Genomic DNA, 17,804 nt, shown 5'->3' on the forward strand with positions numbered 1-17,804 from the left:
CTTTTGGAGGATGGCCTGGTGTCAAGAAGGGCAGCAAAGAAGCCACTTCTCTCCAGGAAAAACATCAGGGACAGACTGATATTCTGCAAAAGGTACAGGGATTGGACTGCTGAGGACTGGGGTAAAGTCATTTTCTCTGATGAATCCCCTTTCCGATTGTTTGGGGCATCTGGAAAAAAGCTTGTCCGGAGAAGACAAAGTGAGCGCTACCATCAGTCCTGTGTCATGCCAACAGTAAAGCATTCTGAGACCATTCATTTGTGGGGTTGCTTCTCAGCCAAGGGAGTGGGCTCACTCACAATTTTGCCTATGAACACAGCCATGAATAAAGAATGGTTCCAACACATCCTCCGAGAGCAACTTCTCCCAACCATCCAGGAACAGTTTGGTGACGAACAATGCCTTTTCCAGCATGATGGAGCACCTTGCCATAAGGCAAAAGTGATAACTAAGTGGCTTGGGGAACAAAACATCGATATTTTGGGTCCATGGCCAGGAAACTCCCCAGACCTTAATCCCATTGAGAACTTGTGGTCAATCCTCAAGAGGCAGGTGGACAAACAAAACCCGACAAATTCTGACAAACTCCAAGCATAGATTATGCAAGAATGGGCTGCCATCAAACAGGATGTGGCCCAGAAGTTAATTGACAGCATGCCAGGGCGGCTTGCAGAGGTCTTGAAAAAGAAGGGTCAACACTGCAAATATTAACTCTTTGCATCAACTTAATGTAATTGTCAATAAAAGCCTTTGGCACTTATTGAATGCTTGTAATTATACTTCAGTATTCCATAGTAACATCTGACAAAAATATCTAAAGACACTGAAGCAGCAAACTTTGTGGAAATTAATATTTCTGTCATTCTCAAAACTTTTGGCCATGACTGTACCACCTGTCTTGGTGTATAATGGTGCTGAGTTGATGTGTAGGGATGTTTCACTCTGTATCATTACCAGCGTAGACATCTGTGGTGAGGCATCTGTGGTAGCTATTGTCTCACTCAGACTGTTTTGAAGTCCTCGAGGATGATGTCTCACTCTGTCGGGACTCAGTGGCTTTCCCGGTGGTCACGGAGAAGCCTGAGGAGAGGAAAGGTTTTTATGATTGAGCAAAGCTTCTGACTGCAGCGAATGCTGTTGTTTTTGTTATTGTTGTTTGGGCTGTTTTGAGTGGTTTCTTGGAGTTCCTTGGTTAGCATCAAAGATGTTATTTTGGCATACATTCATTCATTTGCAGATGCGAGTTTCCATGACAATGTGTTTTAGTCAGCATTAGCCGAAAGGGCACCATGTTTTTCTCAAAAAGTTAACATAATTACCTCCAGAAATGTATGCCGGTGTAGTCTTGATGCTCACCAGAAGGCTGTGCTGTGGTGTCAGCACAAGCAGAGATTAGGAAGGTGTAGGCCTAGGCCTATCTGAAGTATTTCAGTGCATGCGCCTGTGGGATCTGTGTATATACGAAGACTACAAAAATATATATTCATAAAACATACATACATACATACATACATACATACATACATACATACATACAGTACCAGTCAAAAGTTTGGGGACACCTACTCATTCAAGGGTTTTTCTTTATTTTGACTATTTTCTAAATTGTAGAATAATAGTGAAGACATCAAAACTATGAAATAACACATATGGAATCATGTAGTGACCAAAAAAGTGTTAAACCAATCAACATATATTTTATATTTCAGATTCTTCAAAGTAGCCACCCTTTGCCTTAATGACAGCTTTGCACACGCTTGGCATTCTCTCAACCAGTTTCACCTGGAATGCTTTTCCAACAGTATTGAAGGAGTTGCTGAGTACTTGTTGGCTGCTTTTCCTCCACTCTGCGGTCCAACTCATCCCAAACCATCTCAATTGGGTTGCACTCGGGTGATTGTGGTGGCCAGGTCATCTGATGCAGCACTCATCACTCTCCTTCTTGGTCAAATAGCCCTTACACAGCTTGGAGGTGTGTTGGATTGTTGTCCTGTTAAAAAATAAATGATAGTCCCACTAAGCGCAAACCAGATGGGATGGCGTATCGTTGCAAAATGCTGTGGTAGCCAATAAATCACAGACAGTGTCACCAGCAAAGCACCCCCACACCATCACACCACCTCCTCCTTGCTTCAAGGTGGGGACCACACATGCGGAGATAATCCGTTTACCTACTCTGTGTCTCTCAAAGACACAGCGGTTGGAACCAAAAATCTCACATTTGGACCAAAGGACAGATTTCCACCGGTCTAATGTCCATTGCTAGTGTTTCTTGGCCCAAGCAAGTCTCTTCTTATTATTGGTGTCCTTTAGTAGTGGTTTATTTGCAGCAATTCGACCATGAACTCCTGATTCACACAGTCTCCTCTGTAAAGTTGACGTTGAGATGTCTGTTACTTGAACTCTGTGAAGCATTTATTTGGGCTGCAATTTGAGGCTGGTAACTCTAATGAACTTATCCTCTGAAGCAGAGGTAACTCTGGTTCTTCAATTCCTGTGGTGGTCCTCATGAGAGCCAGTTTCATCATAGAGCTTGATGGTTTTTGCAACTACGCTTGAAGAAACTTTAAAAGTTCTTGACATTATCCATATTGACTGACCTTCATGTTTTAAAGTAATGATGGACTATCGTTTCTCTTTGCTAATTTGAGCTGTTCTTGCCATAATATGGACTTGGTCTTTTACCAAATAGGGTTATCTTCTGTATACCACCCCTACCTTGTCACAACACAACTGATTGGCTCAAACGCATTAAAAAGGAAAGAAATTCCACAAATTAACTTTTAAGAAGGCACACCTTTTAATTGAAATGCATTCCAGGTGACTACCTCATGAAGCTGGTTGAGGGAATGCCATGAGAGTGCAAAGCTGTCATTGAGGCAAAGGATGACTACTTTGAAGAATATAAAATATATTTTGATTTAACACTTTGTTTTGGTTACTACATGATTCCATATGTGTTATTTCATAGTTTTGATGTCTTCGCTATTACTCTACAATGTAGAACATGGTAAAAATAAAGAAAAACCCTTGAATGAGAAAGTGTCCAAACTTTTGAATGGTACTATATACAGTGAGGGGAAAAAAGTATTTGATCCCCTGCTGATTTTGTACATTTGCCCACTGACAAAGAAATGATCAGTCTATAATTTTAATGGTAGGTTTATTTGAACAGTGAGAGACAGAATAACAACAAAAAAATCCAGTAAAACGCATGTCAAAAATGTTATATATTGATTTGCATTTTAATGAGGGAAATAAGTATTTGACCCCTCTGCAAAACATGACTTTGTACTTGGTGGCAAAACTTGGTGGCAAAACCCTTTCCCACAGAGGTCAGGCGTTTCTTGTAGTTGGCCACCAGGTTTGCACACATCTCAGGAGGGATTTTGTCCCACTCCTCATTGCAGATCTTCTCCAAGTCATGACGTTTGGCAACTCGAACCTTCAGCTCCCTCCACAGATTTTCTATGGGATTAAGGTCTGGAGACTGGCTAGGCCACTCCAGGACCTTAATGTGCTTCTTCTTGAGCCACTTCTTTGTTGCCTTGGCCGTGTGTTTTGGGTCATTGTCATGCTGGAATACCCATCCACGACCCATTTTCAATGCCCTGGCTGAGGGAAGGAGGTTCTCACCCAAGATTTGACGGTACATGGCCCCGTCCATCGTCCCTTTGATGCGGTGAAGTTGTCCTGTCCCCTTAGCAGAAAAACACCCCCCAAGCATAATGTTTCCACCTCCATGTTTGATGGTGGGGATGGTGTTCTTGGGGTCATAGGCAGCATTCCTCCTCCTCCAAACACGGCGAGTTGAGTTGATGCCAAAGAGCTCCATTTTGGTCTCATCTGACCATAACAGTTTCACCCAGTTGTCCTCTGAATCATTCAGATGTTCATTGGTAAACTTTAGACGGGCATGTATATGTGCTTTCTTGAGCAGGGGGACCTTGCGGGCGCTGCAGGATTTCAGTCCTTCATGGCATAGTGTGTTACCAATTGTTTTCTTGGTGACTATGGTCCCAGCTGCCTTGAGATCATTGACAAGATCCTCCCGTGTTGTTCTGGGCTGATTCCTCACCGTTCTCATGATCATTGCAACTCCACGAGGTGAGATCTTGCATGGAGCCCCAGGCCGAAGGAGATTGACAGTTCTTTTGTGTTTCTTCCATTTGCGAATAATCGCACCAACTGTTGTCACCTTCTCACCAAGCTGCTTGGCGATGGTCTTGTAGCCCATTCCAGCCTTGTGTAGGTCTACAATCTTGTCCCTGACATCCTTGGAGAGCTCTTTGGTCTTGGCCATGGTGGAGATTTTGGAATCGGATTGATTGATTGCTTCTGTGGACAGGTGTCTTTTTATACAGGTAACAAACTGAGATTAGGAGCACTCCCTTTAAGAGTGTGCTCCTAATCTCAGCTCGTTACCTGTATAAAAGACACCTGGGAGCCAGAAATCTTTCTGATTGAGAGGGGGTCAAATACTTATTTCCCTCATTAAAATGCAAATCAATTTATAACATTTTTGACATGTGTTTTTCTGAATTTTTTGTCGTTGTTATTCTGTCTCTCACAGTTTAAATAAACCTACCATTAAAATTATAGACTGATCATTTATTTGTCAGTGGGCAAGCGTACAAAATCAGCAGGGGATCAAATACTTTTTTCCCTCACTATATATATATATATATATATATATATAGTTAAAAAAAATAAAGGGAACACTAAAACAACACAATGTAACTCCAAGTCAATCACACTTCTGTGAAATCAAACTGTCCACTTAGGAAGCAACACTGATTGACAATACATTTTACATGCTGTTGTGCAAATGGAATAGACAACAGGTGGAAATTATAGTCAATTACCAAGACACCCCCAATAAAGGAGTGGTTCTGCAGGTGGTGACCACAGACCACTTCTCAGTTCCTATGCTTCCTGGCTGATGTTTTGGTCACTTTTGAATGCTGGCGGTGCTTTCACTCTAGTGGTAGCATGAGACGGAGTCTACAACCCACACAAGTGGCTCAGGTAGTGCAGCTCATCCAGGATGGCACATCAATGCGAGCTGTGGCAAGAAGGTTTGCTGTGTCTGTCAGCGTAGTGTCCAGAGCATGGAGGCGCTACCAGGAGACAGGCCAGTACATCAGGAGACGTGAAGGAGGCCGTAGGAGGGCAACAACCCAGCAGCAGAACCGCTACCTCCGCCTTTGTGCAAGGAGGAGCAGGAGGAGCACTGCCAGAGCCCTGCAAAATGACATCCAGCAGGCCACAAATGTGCATGCGTCTCCTCAAACGGTCAGAAACAGACTCCATGAGGGTGGTATGAGGGCCCGACGTCCACAGGTGGGGATTGTGCTTACAGCCCAACACCGTGCAGGACGTTTGACATTTGCCAGAGAACACCAAGATTGGTAAATTCGTCACTGGCGCCCTGTGCTCTTCACAGATGAAAGCAGGTTCACACTGAGCACATGTGACAGACGTGACAGAGTCTGGAGACGCCGTGGAGAACTGCAACATCCTCCAGCATGACCGATTTGGCGGTGGGTCAGTCATGGTGTGGGGTGGCATTTCTTTGGGGAGCTGCACAGCCCTCCATGTGCTCGCCAGAGGTAGCCTGACTGCCATTAGGTACTGAGATGAGATCCTCAGACCCCTTGTGAGACCATGGTGCGGTTGGTCCTGGGTTCCTCGTAATGCAAGACAATGCTAGACCTCATGTGGCTGGAGTGTGTCAGCAGTTCCTGCAAGTGGAAGGCATTGATGCTATGGACTGGCTCGCCCGTTCCCCAGACCTGAATCCAATTGAGCACATCTGGGACATCATGTCTCGCTCCATCCACCAACGCCACGTTGCACCACAGACTGTCCAGGAGTTGGCGGATGCTTTAGTCCAGGTCTGGGAGGAGACCCCTCAGGAGACCATCCGCCACCTCATCAGGAGCATGCCCAGGCGTTGTAGGGAGGTCATACAGGCACGTGGAGGCCACACACACTACTGAGCCTCATTTTGACTTGTTTTAAGGACATTACATCAATGTTGGATCAGCCTGTAGTGTGGTTTTCCACTTTAATTTTGAGTGTGACTCCAAATCCAGACCTCCATGGGTTGATAAATTGGATTTCCATTGATTAATTTTGTGTGATTTTGTTGTAAGCACATTCAACTATGTAAAGAAAAAAGTATTTAATAAGATTATTTCATTCATTCAGGTCTAGGATGTGTTAATTTAGTGTTCCCTTTTTTTTTGAGCAGTGTACATACATACATATATACATACATACATACATACATACATACATACAGTTGAAGTCAGAAGTTTACATACACCTTAGCCAAATAGTTTTAAACTCAGTTTTTCATAATTCTTGACATTTAATCCTAGTAACAATTCCCTGTCTTAGGTCAGTTAGGATCACCACTTTATTTTAAGAATGTGAAATGTCAGAATAATAGTAGAGAGAGATTTATTTCAGCTTTTATTTCTTTCATCACATTCCTAATGGGTCAGAAGTTTACATACACTCAATTAGTATTTGGTAGCATTGCCTTTAAATTGTTTAATTTGGGTCAAACGTTTCGGGTAGCATTCCACATGCTTCCTTGGGTGAATTTTGACCCATTCCTCCTGACGGAGCTGGTGTAACTGAGTCAGGTTTGTAGGCCTCCTGCTCGCTCACGCTTTTTCAGTTCTGCTCACAAATTTTCTATAGGATTGAGGTCAGGGCTTTGTGATGGCCATTCCAATACCTTGACTTCGTTGTCCTTAAGCCATTTTGCCACAACTTTGGAAGTATGCTTGGGGTCATTGTCCATTTGGAAGACCCATTTGAGACCAAGCTTTAACTTCCTGACTGATGTCTTGAGATGTTGCTTCAATATATCCACATCATTTTCCTACCTCATGATGCCATCTATTTTGTGAAGTGCACCAGTCCCTCCTGCAGCAAAGCACCCCCACAACATGATGCTGCCAACCCCGTGCTTCACGGTTGAGATGGTGTTCTTCGGCTTGCAAGCCTCCCCCTTTTTCCTCCAAACATAACGATGGTCATTATGGCCAAACAGTTCTATTTTTGTTTCAGGGGACATTTCTCCAAAAAGTACGATCTTTGTCCCCATGTGCAGTTGCAACCGTAGTCTGGCTTTTTATGGCGATTTTGGAGCAGTGGCTTCTTCCTTTCTAAGCGGCCTTTCAGGTTATGTCAATATAAGACTCGTTTTACTGTGGATATAGATACTTTTGTACCTGTTTCCTCCAGCATCTTCACAAGGTCCTTTGCTGCTGTTCTGGGATTGATTTACACTTTTCGCACTAAAGTACGTTCATCTCTAGGAGACAGAACTCGTCTCCTTCCTGAGCGGTATGACGGCTGTGTGGTCCCATGGTGTTAATACTTGCGTACTATTGTTTGTACAGATGAACGTGCTACCATCAGGCGTTTGGAAATTGCTCCCAAGGATGAACCAGACTTGTGGAGGTCTACACATTTTTTGGTCTTGGCTGGTTTCTGTTGATTTTCCCATGATGTCAAGCAAAGAGGCACTGAGTTTGAAGGTAGGCCTTGAAATACATCCACAGGTGCACCTCCAATTGACTCAAATGATGTCAATCAGGCTATCAGAAGCTTCTAAAGCCATGACATAATTTTCTGGAATTTTCCAAGCTGTTTAAAGGCACGGTCAACTTATGTATGTAAACTTCTGACCCACTGGAATTGTGATACCTTGAATTAGAAATGAAATAATCTGTCTGTAAACAATTGTTGAAAAAATTACTTGTGTCATGCACAAAGTAGATGTCCTAACCGACTTGCCAAAACTATAGTTGTTAACAAGAAATTTGTGGAGTGGTTGAAAAACCAGTTTTAATGACTCCAACCTAAGTGTATGTAAACTTCCGACTTTAACTGTATATAATACCATTCAAAATTTTGGGGTCATTGAAAAATTTCCTTTTTTTTCTCCTTTTAAAAAAAATGAAAGCACATTTTTTGTCAATTTTTAAATTAACATCAAATTGGTCAGAAATACAGTGTAGACGTTGTAAATAACTATTGTACCTGGAAACGAATGATTTTTAATGGAATATCTATAAAGGCGTACAGAGGCCCATTATCAGCAACCATCACTTCTGTGTTCCACTGGCACGTTATGTTAGCTAATCCAAGTGTGTAATTTTAAAAAGGCTAATTGATCAGTTTTATTGCTTCATTAAATCAGCACAACAGTTTTCAGTTGTGCTAACATAATTGCAAAAGGGTTTTCTCATGATCAATTAGCCTTTTACAATGATTAAACTTGGATTAGCTAACACAATGTGCTATTGGAACACAGGAGTGATGGTTGCTGATAATGTGCCTCTGTACGCCTATGTAGATATTCCATAAAAAAATCTGCCGTTTCCAGCTACGATATTAATTTACAACATTAACAATGTCCACACTGTATTTATGATCACTTTGATGTTATTTTAGTGGACAAAAATTAGCTTTCTTTCAAAATCAAGGACATTTCTAAGTGACCCCAAACTTTTTTGTGTGTGTGTGTGTGTGTGTGTGTGTGTGTGTGTGTGTGTGTGTGTGTGTGTTATTTGTTTTAGTATAGAAACAGACCCACACATACAACAGGCTGGGAGCAGCTTTAGTGGTTATATCATTACCATTATACTCCCACCCATGCCCCCTCTTTCTTTATAGATGACTTCCCAGCAGGTACGTGGCTTGGCGACGAGAACAATGCAGAGATGCGCGTGCGCTGCCCGGTGTCGCCGGGCGACATGCTCCACATCAGCACCAACTGCCGCACGGCAGAGAAGATGGCACTGACACTGCTAGACTACCTATTCCACCGCGAGGTGCAGGCCATCTCCAACCTGTCGGGCCAGGGCAAGCACGGCAAGAAGCAGCTGGACCCACTCATGATCTATGGCGTACGCTGTGAGTCACACACACCTTTTCACTCCAATACTCACACTGCTGTTTAACCCTGTACAGACTAAGCGGGCGGGTGGTCAGGGGGGGGTCATACCAAGGGTCATTTAGCTATTTGATTTTGAATTTTAAGACTGCTTGAAGTATTAAAAAAAATATATATACACTACCATTCAGAAGTTTGGGGTCACTTAGAAATGTCCTTGTTTTTGAAAGAAAAGCAACATTTTTTGTACATTTAAAATAACATCAAATTGATCAGAAATACAGTGTAGACATTGTTACCATTGTAAATTACTATTGTAGCTGGAAACGGCTGATTGTTAATGGAATATCTACATAGGTGTACAGAGGCCCATTATCAGCAACCATCACTCCTGTGTTCCAATGGCACGTTGTGTTAGCTAATCCAAGTTTAATCATTTTAAAAGGCTAATTGATCTTTTGCAATTATGTTATCATAGCTGGAAACTGTTGTGCTGATTTAAAGAAGCAATAAAACTGTCCTTCTTTAGACTAGTTGAGTAGCTGGAGTGTCAGCATTTGTGGGTTCGATTACAGGGTCAAAATGGCCAGAAACAAAGACTTTCTTCTGAAACTCGTCAGTCTATTCTTGTTCTGAGAAATGAAGGCTATTCCATGTGATAAATTGCCAGGAAACTGAAGATCTCGTACAACGCTGTGAACTACTCCATTCACAGAACAGCGCAAACTGGCTCTAACCAGAGTAGAAAGAGGAGTGGGAGGCCCCGGTGCACAACTGAGCAAGAGAACAAGTATATTAGAGTGTCTAGTTTGAGAAACAGATGCCTCACAAGTCCTCAATTGGCAGCTTCATTAAATAGTACCAGCAAAATGCCAGTCTCAACGTCAACAGTGAAGAGGCGACTCTGGGATGCTGGCCTTCTAGGCAGAGTTGCAAAGAAAAAGCCATATCTCAGACTGGCCAATAAAAATTAAAGATTAAGATGGGCAAAAGAACACTGGACAGAGAAAGATCGGAGAACAGTGTCTTGGACAGACTAATCAAATTTTGATGTGTTCGGATCACAATGAAAAACATTTGTGAGACCCAGAAAAATTGTACATTTGCTGGAGGAGTGCTTGATGCCATCTGTCAAGCAATGTGGGTGTCTGGGAGTCCTCTGGTGGTTGTAAAGTGGGAGATTTGTACAGGGTAAAAGGTATCTTGAAGAAGGAAGGCTATCACTCCATTTTTCAATGCCTATTTCCTCCTACAAGAGGACAGTGACCAAAAGCACAGCTCCAAACTATGCAAGAACTATTTAGGGAAGAAGCAGTCAGCTGGTATTCTGTCTATAATGGTGTGGCCAGCACAGTCACCGTATCTCAACCCTATTGAGCTGTTGTGGGAACATCTCCCAATCCAACTTGTGGGAGGTGCTTCAGGAAGCATGGGGTGAAGTCTCTTCAGATTACCTCAACAAATTGACAACTAGAATGCCAAAGGTCTTCAAGGCTGTAATTGCTGCAAATGGAGGATTCTTTGACGAAAGCAAATTTTGAAGGACACAATTATTTAAATTAAAAATAATTATTTATAAACTTGTCATTGCCTTGATTATATTTCCTATTCATTTTACAACTAATTTCATGTATGTTTTCATGGAAAACGAGGACATTTCGAAGTGACCCCAAACTTTTGATTGGTAGTGTATATGTATGCATGTATGTGTATATATGTACCAATCAAAAGTTTGGACACCTACTCATTCAAGGGTTTTGCTTTATTTTTTACTATTTTCACATTGTAGAATAATAGTGAAGACATCAAAACTATGAAATAACACATACGGAATCATGTAGTAACCAAAAAAGTGTTAAACAAATCAAAATATATTTTATATTTGAGATTCTTCAAAGTAGACAGCTTTGCACACTTGCCATTTTCTCAACCAGCTTAATATTGGCGCCGGAGGGGATGGCTGCCGTTTTACGTGCTCTTAACCAACTGTGCTATTTTTAGTATTTTTTTGTGTTTAACCTATTTATTTACTTATTTTGTACATAATGTTGCTGCTACTGTCTCTTATGACCGAAAATAAGTTATGTACATCAGAACAGCGATCACCCACCTCGAACTGGATAAAGAATTTTTTCTCTAACGAGTCCAACGAGAAGGATATACTGCTTTCTCGGAACGGGCCCAAATCTCCGTCATTCTCGTGAAGAAAAGATGGAGATAAAGGGGCGGAGGTCGGGCTGCCAACACTGCCATCTGTTCTATTGGCCAACATGCAATCATTGGAAAATAAAATGGATGATCTACGATCAAGATTATCATACCAACGGGACATTAAAAACTGTATCTTATGTTTCACCGAGTCGTGACTGAACGAAGACACGGATACTATAGAGCCGGCGGGATTTTCCATGCATTGGCAGGACAAGCTACGTCTGGTAAGACGAGGGATGGGGATGTGTGTCTATTTGTCAATAACAGCTGGTGTGCGATGTCTAATATTAAAGAAGTCTCAAGGTGTATTGCTCGCCTGAGGTAGAGTACCTTATGATAAGCTGTAGACCACACTATCTACCAAGAGAGTTCTCATCTATATTATTTGTAGCCGTCTATTTAGCACCACAAACCGATGCTGCCACAAAGACCGCACTCAACGAGCTGTATAAGGCCATAAGCAAACCAAAAAATGCTCATCCAGAAGCGGTGCTAGCTGTGGCCGGGGACTTTAATGCAGGCAAACTTAAATCCATTTTACCAAATTTCTACCAGCATGTCACATGTGCAACCAGAGTGAAGAAAACTCTGGACCACCTTTATGCCACACACACAGATGCATACAAAGTTCTCCCTCATCCTCCCATTTGGCAAATCTGACCATAATTCTATCCTCCTGATTCCCCCTTACAAGCAAAAACTAAAGCAGGAAGTACCAGTGACTCGCTCAATACGTAAGGGGTCAGATGACACGGTTGCTACGCTACAGGACTCTTTTTCTAGCACTGACTGGAATATGTTCCGGGTTTCATCCAATGGCATTGATGAGTATACCACATCGGGCATCGGCTTCATCAATAAGTGCATCGACGATGTCGTTCCCACAGTGACCGTACTTACATATCCCAACCAGAAGCCATGGCAACATCTGCATCGAGCTAAAGGCTAGACCTCCCACTTTCAAGTAGTGAAACACAAATCCGGACCCTTATAAGAAATCCCGCTACACCCTCAGACAAAACATCAAACAGGCAAAGCGTCAATACTACATTGGCTCTGACGCTCGTCGGCTGTAGCAGGGCTTGAAAACTATTACAGACTCCAAAAGAAAACCCAGCCGCGTGCTGCCCAGTGTCGCAAACTTACCAGACAAGCTAAATGCCTTTTATGCTCGATTCGAGGCATGCAACGCTGAAGCATGCATGAGAGCCCCAGCTGTTCTGGACGACTGTGTGATAACGCTCTTGGTAGCCGATGTGAGCAAGACCTTAAAACAGGTCAACGGGTTTCTTGGCCCAAGCAAGTCTCTTCTTATTGGTGTAGTAGTTTCTTTGCAGCAATTCGACCATGAATGCCTGATTCACGTAGTCTCCTCTGAACAGTTGATGTTGTGTCTGTCACTGGAACTCTGTGAAGCAGTTATTTGGGCTGCAATCTGAGGTGCAGTTAACTCTAATGAACTTATCCTCTGCAGCAGAGGTAACTCTGGGTCTTCCTTTCCTGTGGCGGTCCTCATGAGAGCTAGTTTCATCATAGCGCTTGATGGTTTTTCCGACCGCACTTGAAGAAACTTTCCAAGTTCTTAATTTTCAGTATTGACTGACCTTCATGTCTTAAAGTAATGATGGACTGTCGTTTCTCTTTGCTTATTTGAGCTGTTCTTGCCATAATATAGACTTGGTATTTTACCAAATAGGGCTATATTCTGTATACCACTCTAACTTGACACAACACTTCTGATTGGCTCAAACGAATTAAGAAGGAAATAGATTCCACTGTAGCTCAGTTGGTAGAGCATGGTGCTTGCAATGCCAGGGTTGTAGGTTCGATTCCCACGGGGGGCCAGTATGTAAAAATGTATGCACTCTACTGTAAGTCGCTCTGGATAAGAGCGTCTGCTAAATGACTAAAATGTAAATGTAAAATGTTAACTTTTAATAAGATACACCTGTTAACCTCTATGGGCTAGGCGGGACGAATTCGTCCCACCTACGTAACAGCCACTTGAAGCCTGTGGCGCGATTTTCAAAACCTTAAAAATCCTATTACTTCAATTTCTCAAACATATGACTATTTTACAGCTATTTAAAGACAAGACTCTCGTTAATCTAACCACACTGTCCGATTTCAAAAAGGCTTTACAACGAAAGCAAAACATTAGATTATGTCAGCAGAGTACCAAGCCAGAAATAATCAGACACCCATTTTTCATGCTAGCATATAATGTCACAAAAACCCAGAAGACAGCTAAATGCAACACTAACCTTTGATGATCTTCATCAGATGACAACCCTAGGACATTATGTTATACAATACATGCATGTTTTGTTCAATCAAGTTCATATTTATATCAAAAACCAGCTTTTTACATTAGCATGTGACGTTCAGAACTAGCATACCCCCCGCAAACTTCCAGGGAATTCGCTAACATTTTACTAAATTACTCACGATAAACGTTCACAAAAAGCATAACAATTATTTTAAGAATTATAGATACAGACCTCCTCTATGCACTCGATATGTCCGATTTTAAAATAGCTTTTTGGTGAAAGCACATTTTGCAATATTCTAAGTACATAGCCCAGGCATCACGGGCTAGCTATTTAGACACCCGGCAAGTTTAGCACTCACCATAATCATATTTACTATTATAAAAGTTTGATTACCTTTTGTTGTCTTCGTCAGAATGCACTCCCAGGACTGCTACTTCAATAACAAATGTTGGTTTGGTCCAAAATAATCCATCGTTATATCCGAATAGAGGCGTTTTGTTCGTGAGTTCCAGACACTATCCGAAATGGTAAAGAAGGGTCGCGCGCATGGCGCAATATTCCATTACCGTACTTCGAAGCATGTCAACCGCTGTTTAAAATCAATTTTTATGCCATTTTTCTCGTAGAAAAGCGATAATATTCCGACCGGGAATCTCCTTTTCGGCAAACAGAGGAAAAAATCACAAAGACGGGGGCGGTCAGGTCACGCGCCTAAGCCCAGAGTCCCTTGATCGGCCACTTGAGAAAGGCGATAATGTGTTTCAGCCTGGGGCTGGGATGACGACATTCAGGTTTTTCCCGGGCTCTGAGCGCCTATGGACGACGTAGGAAGTGTCACGTTAGAGCAGAGATCCTTAGTAAAAGATAGAGATGGCAAAGAAGTTCCAGAAATGGTCAGACAGGCCACTTCCTGTAAAGGAATCTCTCAGGTTTTGACCTGCCATTTGAGTTCTGTTATACTCACAGACACCATTCAAACAGTTTTAGAAACTTTAGGGTGTTTTCTATCCATATGTAATAAGTATATGCATATTCTAGTTACTGGGTAGGAGTGGTAACCAGATTAAATCGGGTACGTTTTTTATCCAGCCGCGTCAATACTGCCCCCTAGCCCTAACAGGTTAATCGAAATGCATTCCAGGTGATTAGCGCATGAAGCTGGTTGAGAGAATGCAATGAGTGTGCAAAGCTGTCATCAAGGCAAAGGCTGGCTACTCTGAAGAATCTCAAATATAACGTGTATTTTGATTTAACACTTTTTTTTGGTTACTACATGATTCCATATGTGTTAACTTCATAGTGTTGATGTCTTCACTATTATTCTACAATGTAGAAAATAGTAAAAATCAAGAAAAACCCTTGAATGAGTAGGTGTCCAAACTTTTGAATGGTACTGTGTGTATATATGTCTATTTTACATGTATTTGCAGTGCATTTGCTAGGTATTCAGACCCCTTCCCCTTTTCCACATTTTGTTACATAACAGCCTTATTATAAAATTGATTAAATACTATTTTTCCTCATCAATCTACACACAATACCCCATAATGAAAAAGTGAAAACAGGTTTATAGACATTTTTGCAAATTTGTTCAAAATAAAAAACAGATACCTTATTTACATAAGTATTCAGACCCTTTGCTTTGAGACTCAAAGTTGAGCTCAAGTGCATCCTGTTTCGATTGATCGTCCAAAATTCAATTAATTGGACATGATTTGGAAAGGCACACACCTGTCTATATAAGGTCCCACAGTTGACAGTGCATTTCAGAGCAAAAACCAAGCAATGAGGTCGAAGGAATTGTCCTTAGAGCTCCAAGACATGATTGTGTTGAGGCACAGATCTGGGGAAGGGTCGCAAAAAATGTCTGCAGCATTGAAGGTCCCCAAGAACACAGTGGTCTCCATTCTTAAATTGAAGAAGTTTAGACCCAACAAGATTTCCTGGAGCTGGCCGCCTGGCCAAACTGTGCAATCTTGGAAGGGCCTTGGTCAGGGAGGTGACCAAGAACCTGATGGTCACTCTGACAGAGCTCCAGAGTTCCTCTGTGGAGAAGGTTATCCCACCTCTGCAGCACTCCACAAATCGGGCCTTTGTGGTAGAGTGGCCAGACGGAAGCCACTCCTCAGTAAAAGGTATATGACAGCCCGATTGGAGTTTGCCAAAAGGCACCTAAAGGACTTTCAGACCATGAGAAACAAGATTGCCAAGCGTCATGTCTGGAGGAAACCTGGCACCATCCCTATGGTGAAGCATGTTGTTGGCAGCATCATGCCTTGGGGATGTTTTTCAGCGGGAGTGACTGGGAGACAGGATCCAGGGTAAAGTGCAGAGAGATCCTTGATGAAAACCTGCTCCAGAGTGCTCAGGACCTCAGACTGGAGCAAAGTTTCACCTTCCAACTGGACAACGTCCCTAAGCATACAACCAAGACAACGCAGGAGTGGCTTCGGGACAAGTCTCTGAATGTCCTTGAGTGACCCAGCCAGAGCCCGGATTGAACCCAATCAAACATCTTTGGAGAGACCTGAAAATAGTTGTGCAGCGATGCTCCCCAACCAACCTGACAGAGCTTGAGAGGATCTGCAGAGAAGAATTGGAGAATCTCCCCAAATACAGGTTTGCCATGTTTGTAGCGTCATACCCAAGAAGACTTAAGGCTGTAATCACTGCCAAAGGTGCAAAGTACCAAGTAAAGGGTCTGAAATCTTATGTAAATGTGATATTTCAGTTTTTTAATGTACTTTTTAATAAATTTGCAAACATTTATAAAAACCAGTTTTTGCTTTGTCATTATGGGGTATTGTGTGTAGAGTGAGGATAAAAAAAAAAGTCAAGGGGTCTGAATACTTTCCGAATGCACTGTAATCCCTTATTCTTAGTACTAAACGGTCTCCATATATACTTCCAGACATTTTTTTTAAACTGGGGGGACCTTCAGACGAGTCTTGTGAGGCCTATGGGTCGTCCTAGAGCTAAACGTGTTCATGAGAGTCTCACCTTTCCACAGAGGGGTCATATTAGTGTTTAGTTCAAATTGTTTGAACGCTACGTACAGAAGTTAGCAGATCGGATCTTCCATCAGACGAGTCCCAAGACACTTGTGGGGGTCTAAGAACAAAACTGAGAACACCATCGTGTTCGTGGGAGTCTTTCTTTCCATAGAGGGGTCATAATAGTTTTGTAGGCCAAACCGTTCAGATGCTACAGACAATTCTTTTGAGAAGTCCGATTTTCGGGATGTCTCATGGTCTGACAAACACCGTTCTAGCTCTGTCACCTTTCACCGCATATGCAGAAGTGCGACATCGGCGGAGGAGGTGGGTTGAGACGCATCCAATGCAAAAAAAAAAGTTATCTTGCTTAAACTGACTGATTTAAAAAAATAAATAAAATGCTAATAAGATATCTACGGGGGCGTGGACATTGACTCTAGGGGTTAACCAAATGACAGAAAACCAACTAACTGACCATCAAATTCCTTTCCATTGACCAACTGACCATCTCAACCCCTGCCATTGAGCATCTGACCAATCTATCCCCATAGATGTATCATAGGCAGGGCTCAATCACGTCACACATTAGCCCTTAGGTTCCCAGCGGAGGGAGACAGCAGATGGGAGGGGAGCCAGCGGAGGGGAAACAGGGACAGGGAGGGCAGACAGCGGAGCCAGTGGAGGGGAGACATGGGAAGGGAGGAAGGGGAGGGGAGACAGCAGAGGGGAGGGAGGGGAGACGGCGGAGTGGAGACAGGAGGGAATCCAGTCGAGCGGAAGGGAGCCAGCGGACAGGAGGGAGGGTGGACGTGGCTGAAGGAGTTTTTATTGGGAGTAGTCCCGTGTGTGTGTGGTGCACAGGAAATGGACTCTGTCACCCCACGTATTACTGTCTGCTGATCGCAGGTGCTGTGTGTGTTCGTCTACTTGCCTTGTGTGATGCAGGTGTTTTGTTTTGTGTGTCTATGTAATTCAGGTGTGTATGTTTGACCTGTTTGTGTGTGTACCTGTTTCCTCATGCCCTAGTGGATTAGTCACAAACCTTTTCTGAGCCAAGATTATTTTCTGAGTCAAAATGAAGGCCGAGATCTACCACTCAGATTTGTTTCTAAAACATTACTTATTAAAAAACGTAAGCCTATGTAACATTAACCTCTTAAAAATGGGTCTGTAGCAATGAGGTTTGTGTAGTTGGCTATAGGCTCAATATTGGCTATTCTTAAATTGCCCTGCCAATGTTGTTCTTCTCAGACCATTTAAAAATAATTTTGTAACTATATATTATATCCTAGAGCTAAACAACTGACATGCATGTGTTTGTGAGAGTCTCACCTTTCCACAGAGGGGTCATATTAGTGTGTAGTTCAAACTGTTCGGATGCTACAGACAGAAATTGGCAGATTA

At 42.5% G+C, this 17,804-nt stretch overlaps 1 protein-coding gene across 5 annotated transcripts in view; it reads left to right on the plus strand.

Moving 5' to 3' along the window:
• LOC106561274 (protein BANP) overlaps positions 1–17,804 on the plus strand; it is a 91,236-nt gene that overhangs the window by 7,446 nt on the left and 65,986 nt on the right. For all 5 annotated transcript variants that reach the window (XM_014125045.3, XM_082957304.1, XM_014125046.2 and 2 more), the window contains one exon: positions 8,701–8,940. In XM_014125045.3, the coding sequence (XP_013980520.1) occupies positions 8,701–8,940 (240 nt within the window). The remainder of the gene's footprint in view (positions 1–8,700; positions 8,941–17,804) is intronic.

This window comes from Salmo salar, chromosome 10, assembly GCF_965601325.2.
Source record: "Salmo salar chromosome 10, fSalSal1, whole genome shotgun sequence".
NCBI lineage: Eukaryota > Metazoa > Chordata > Actinopteri > Salmoniformes > Salmonidae > Salmo > Salmo salar.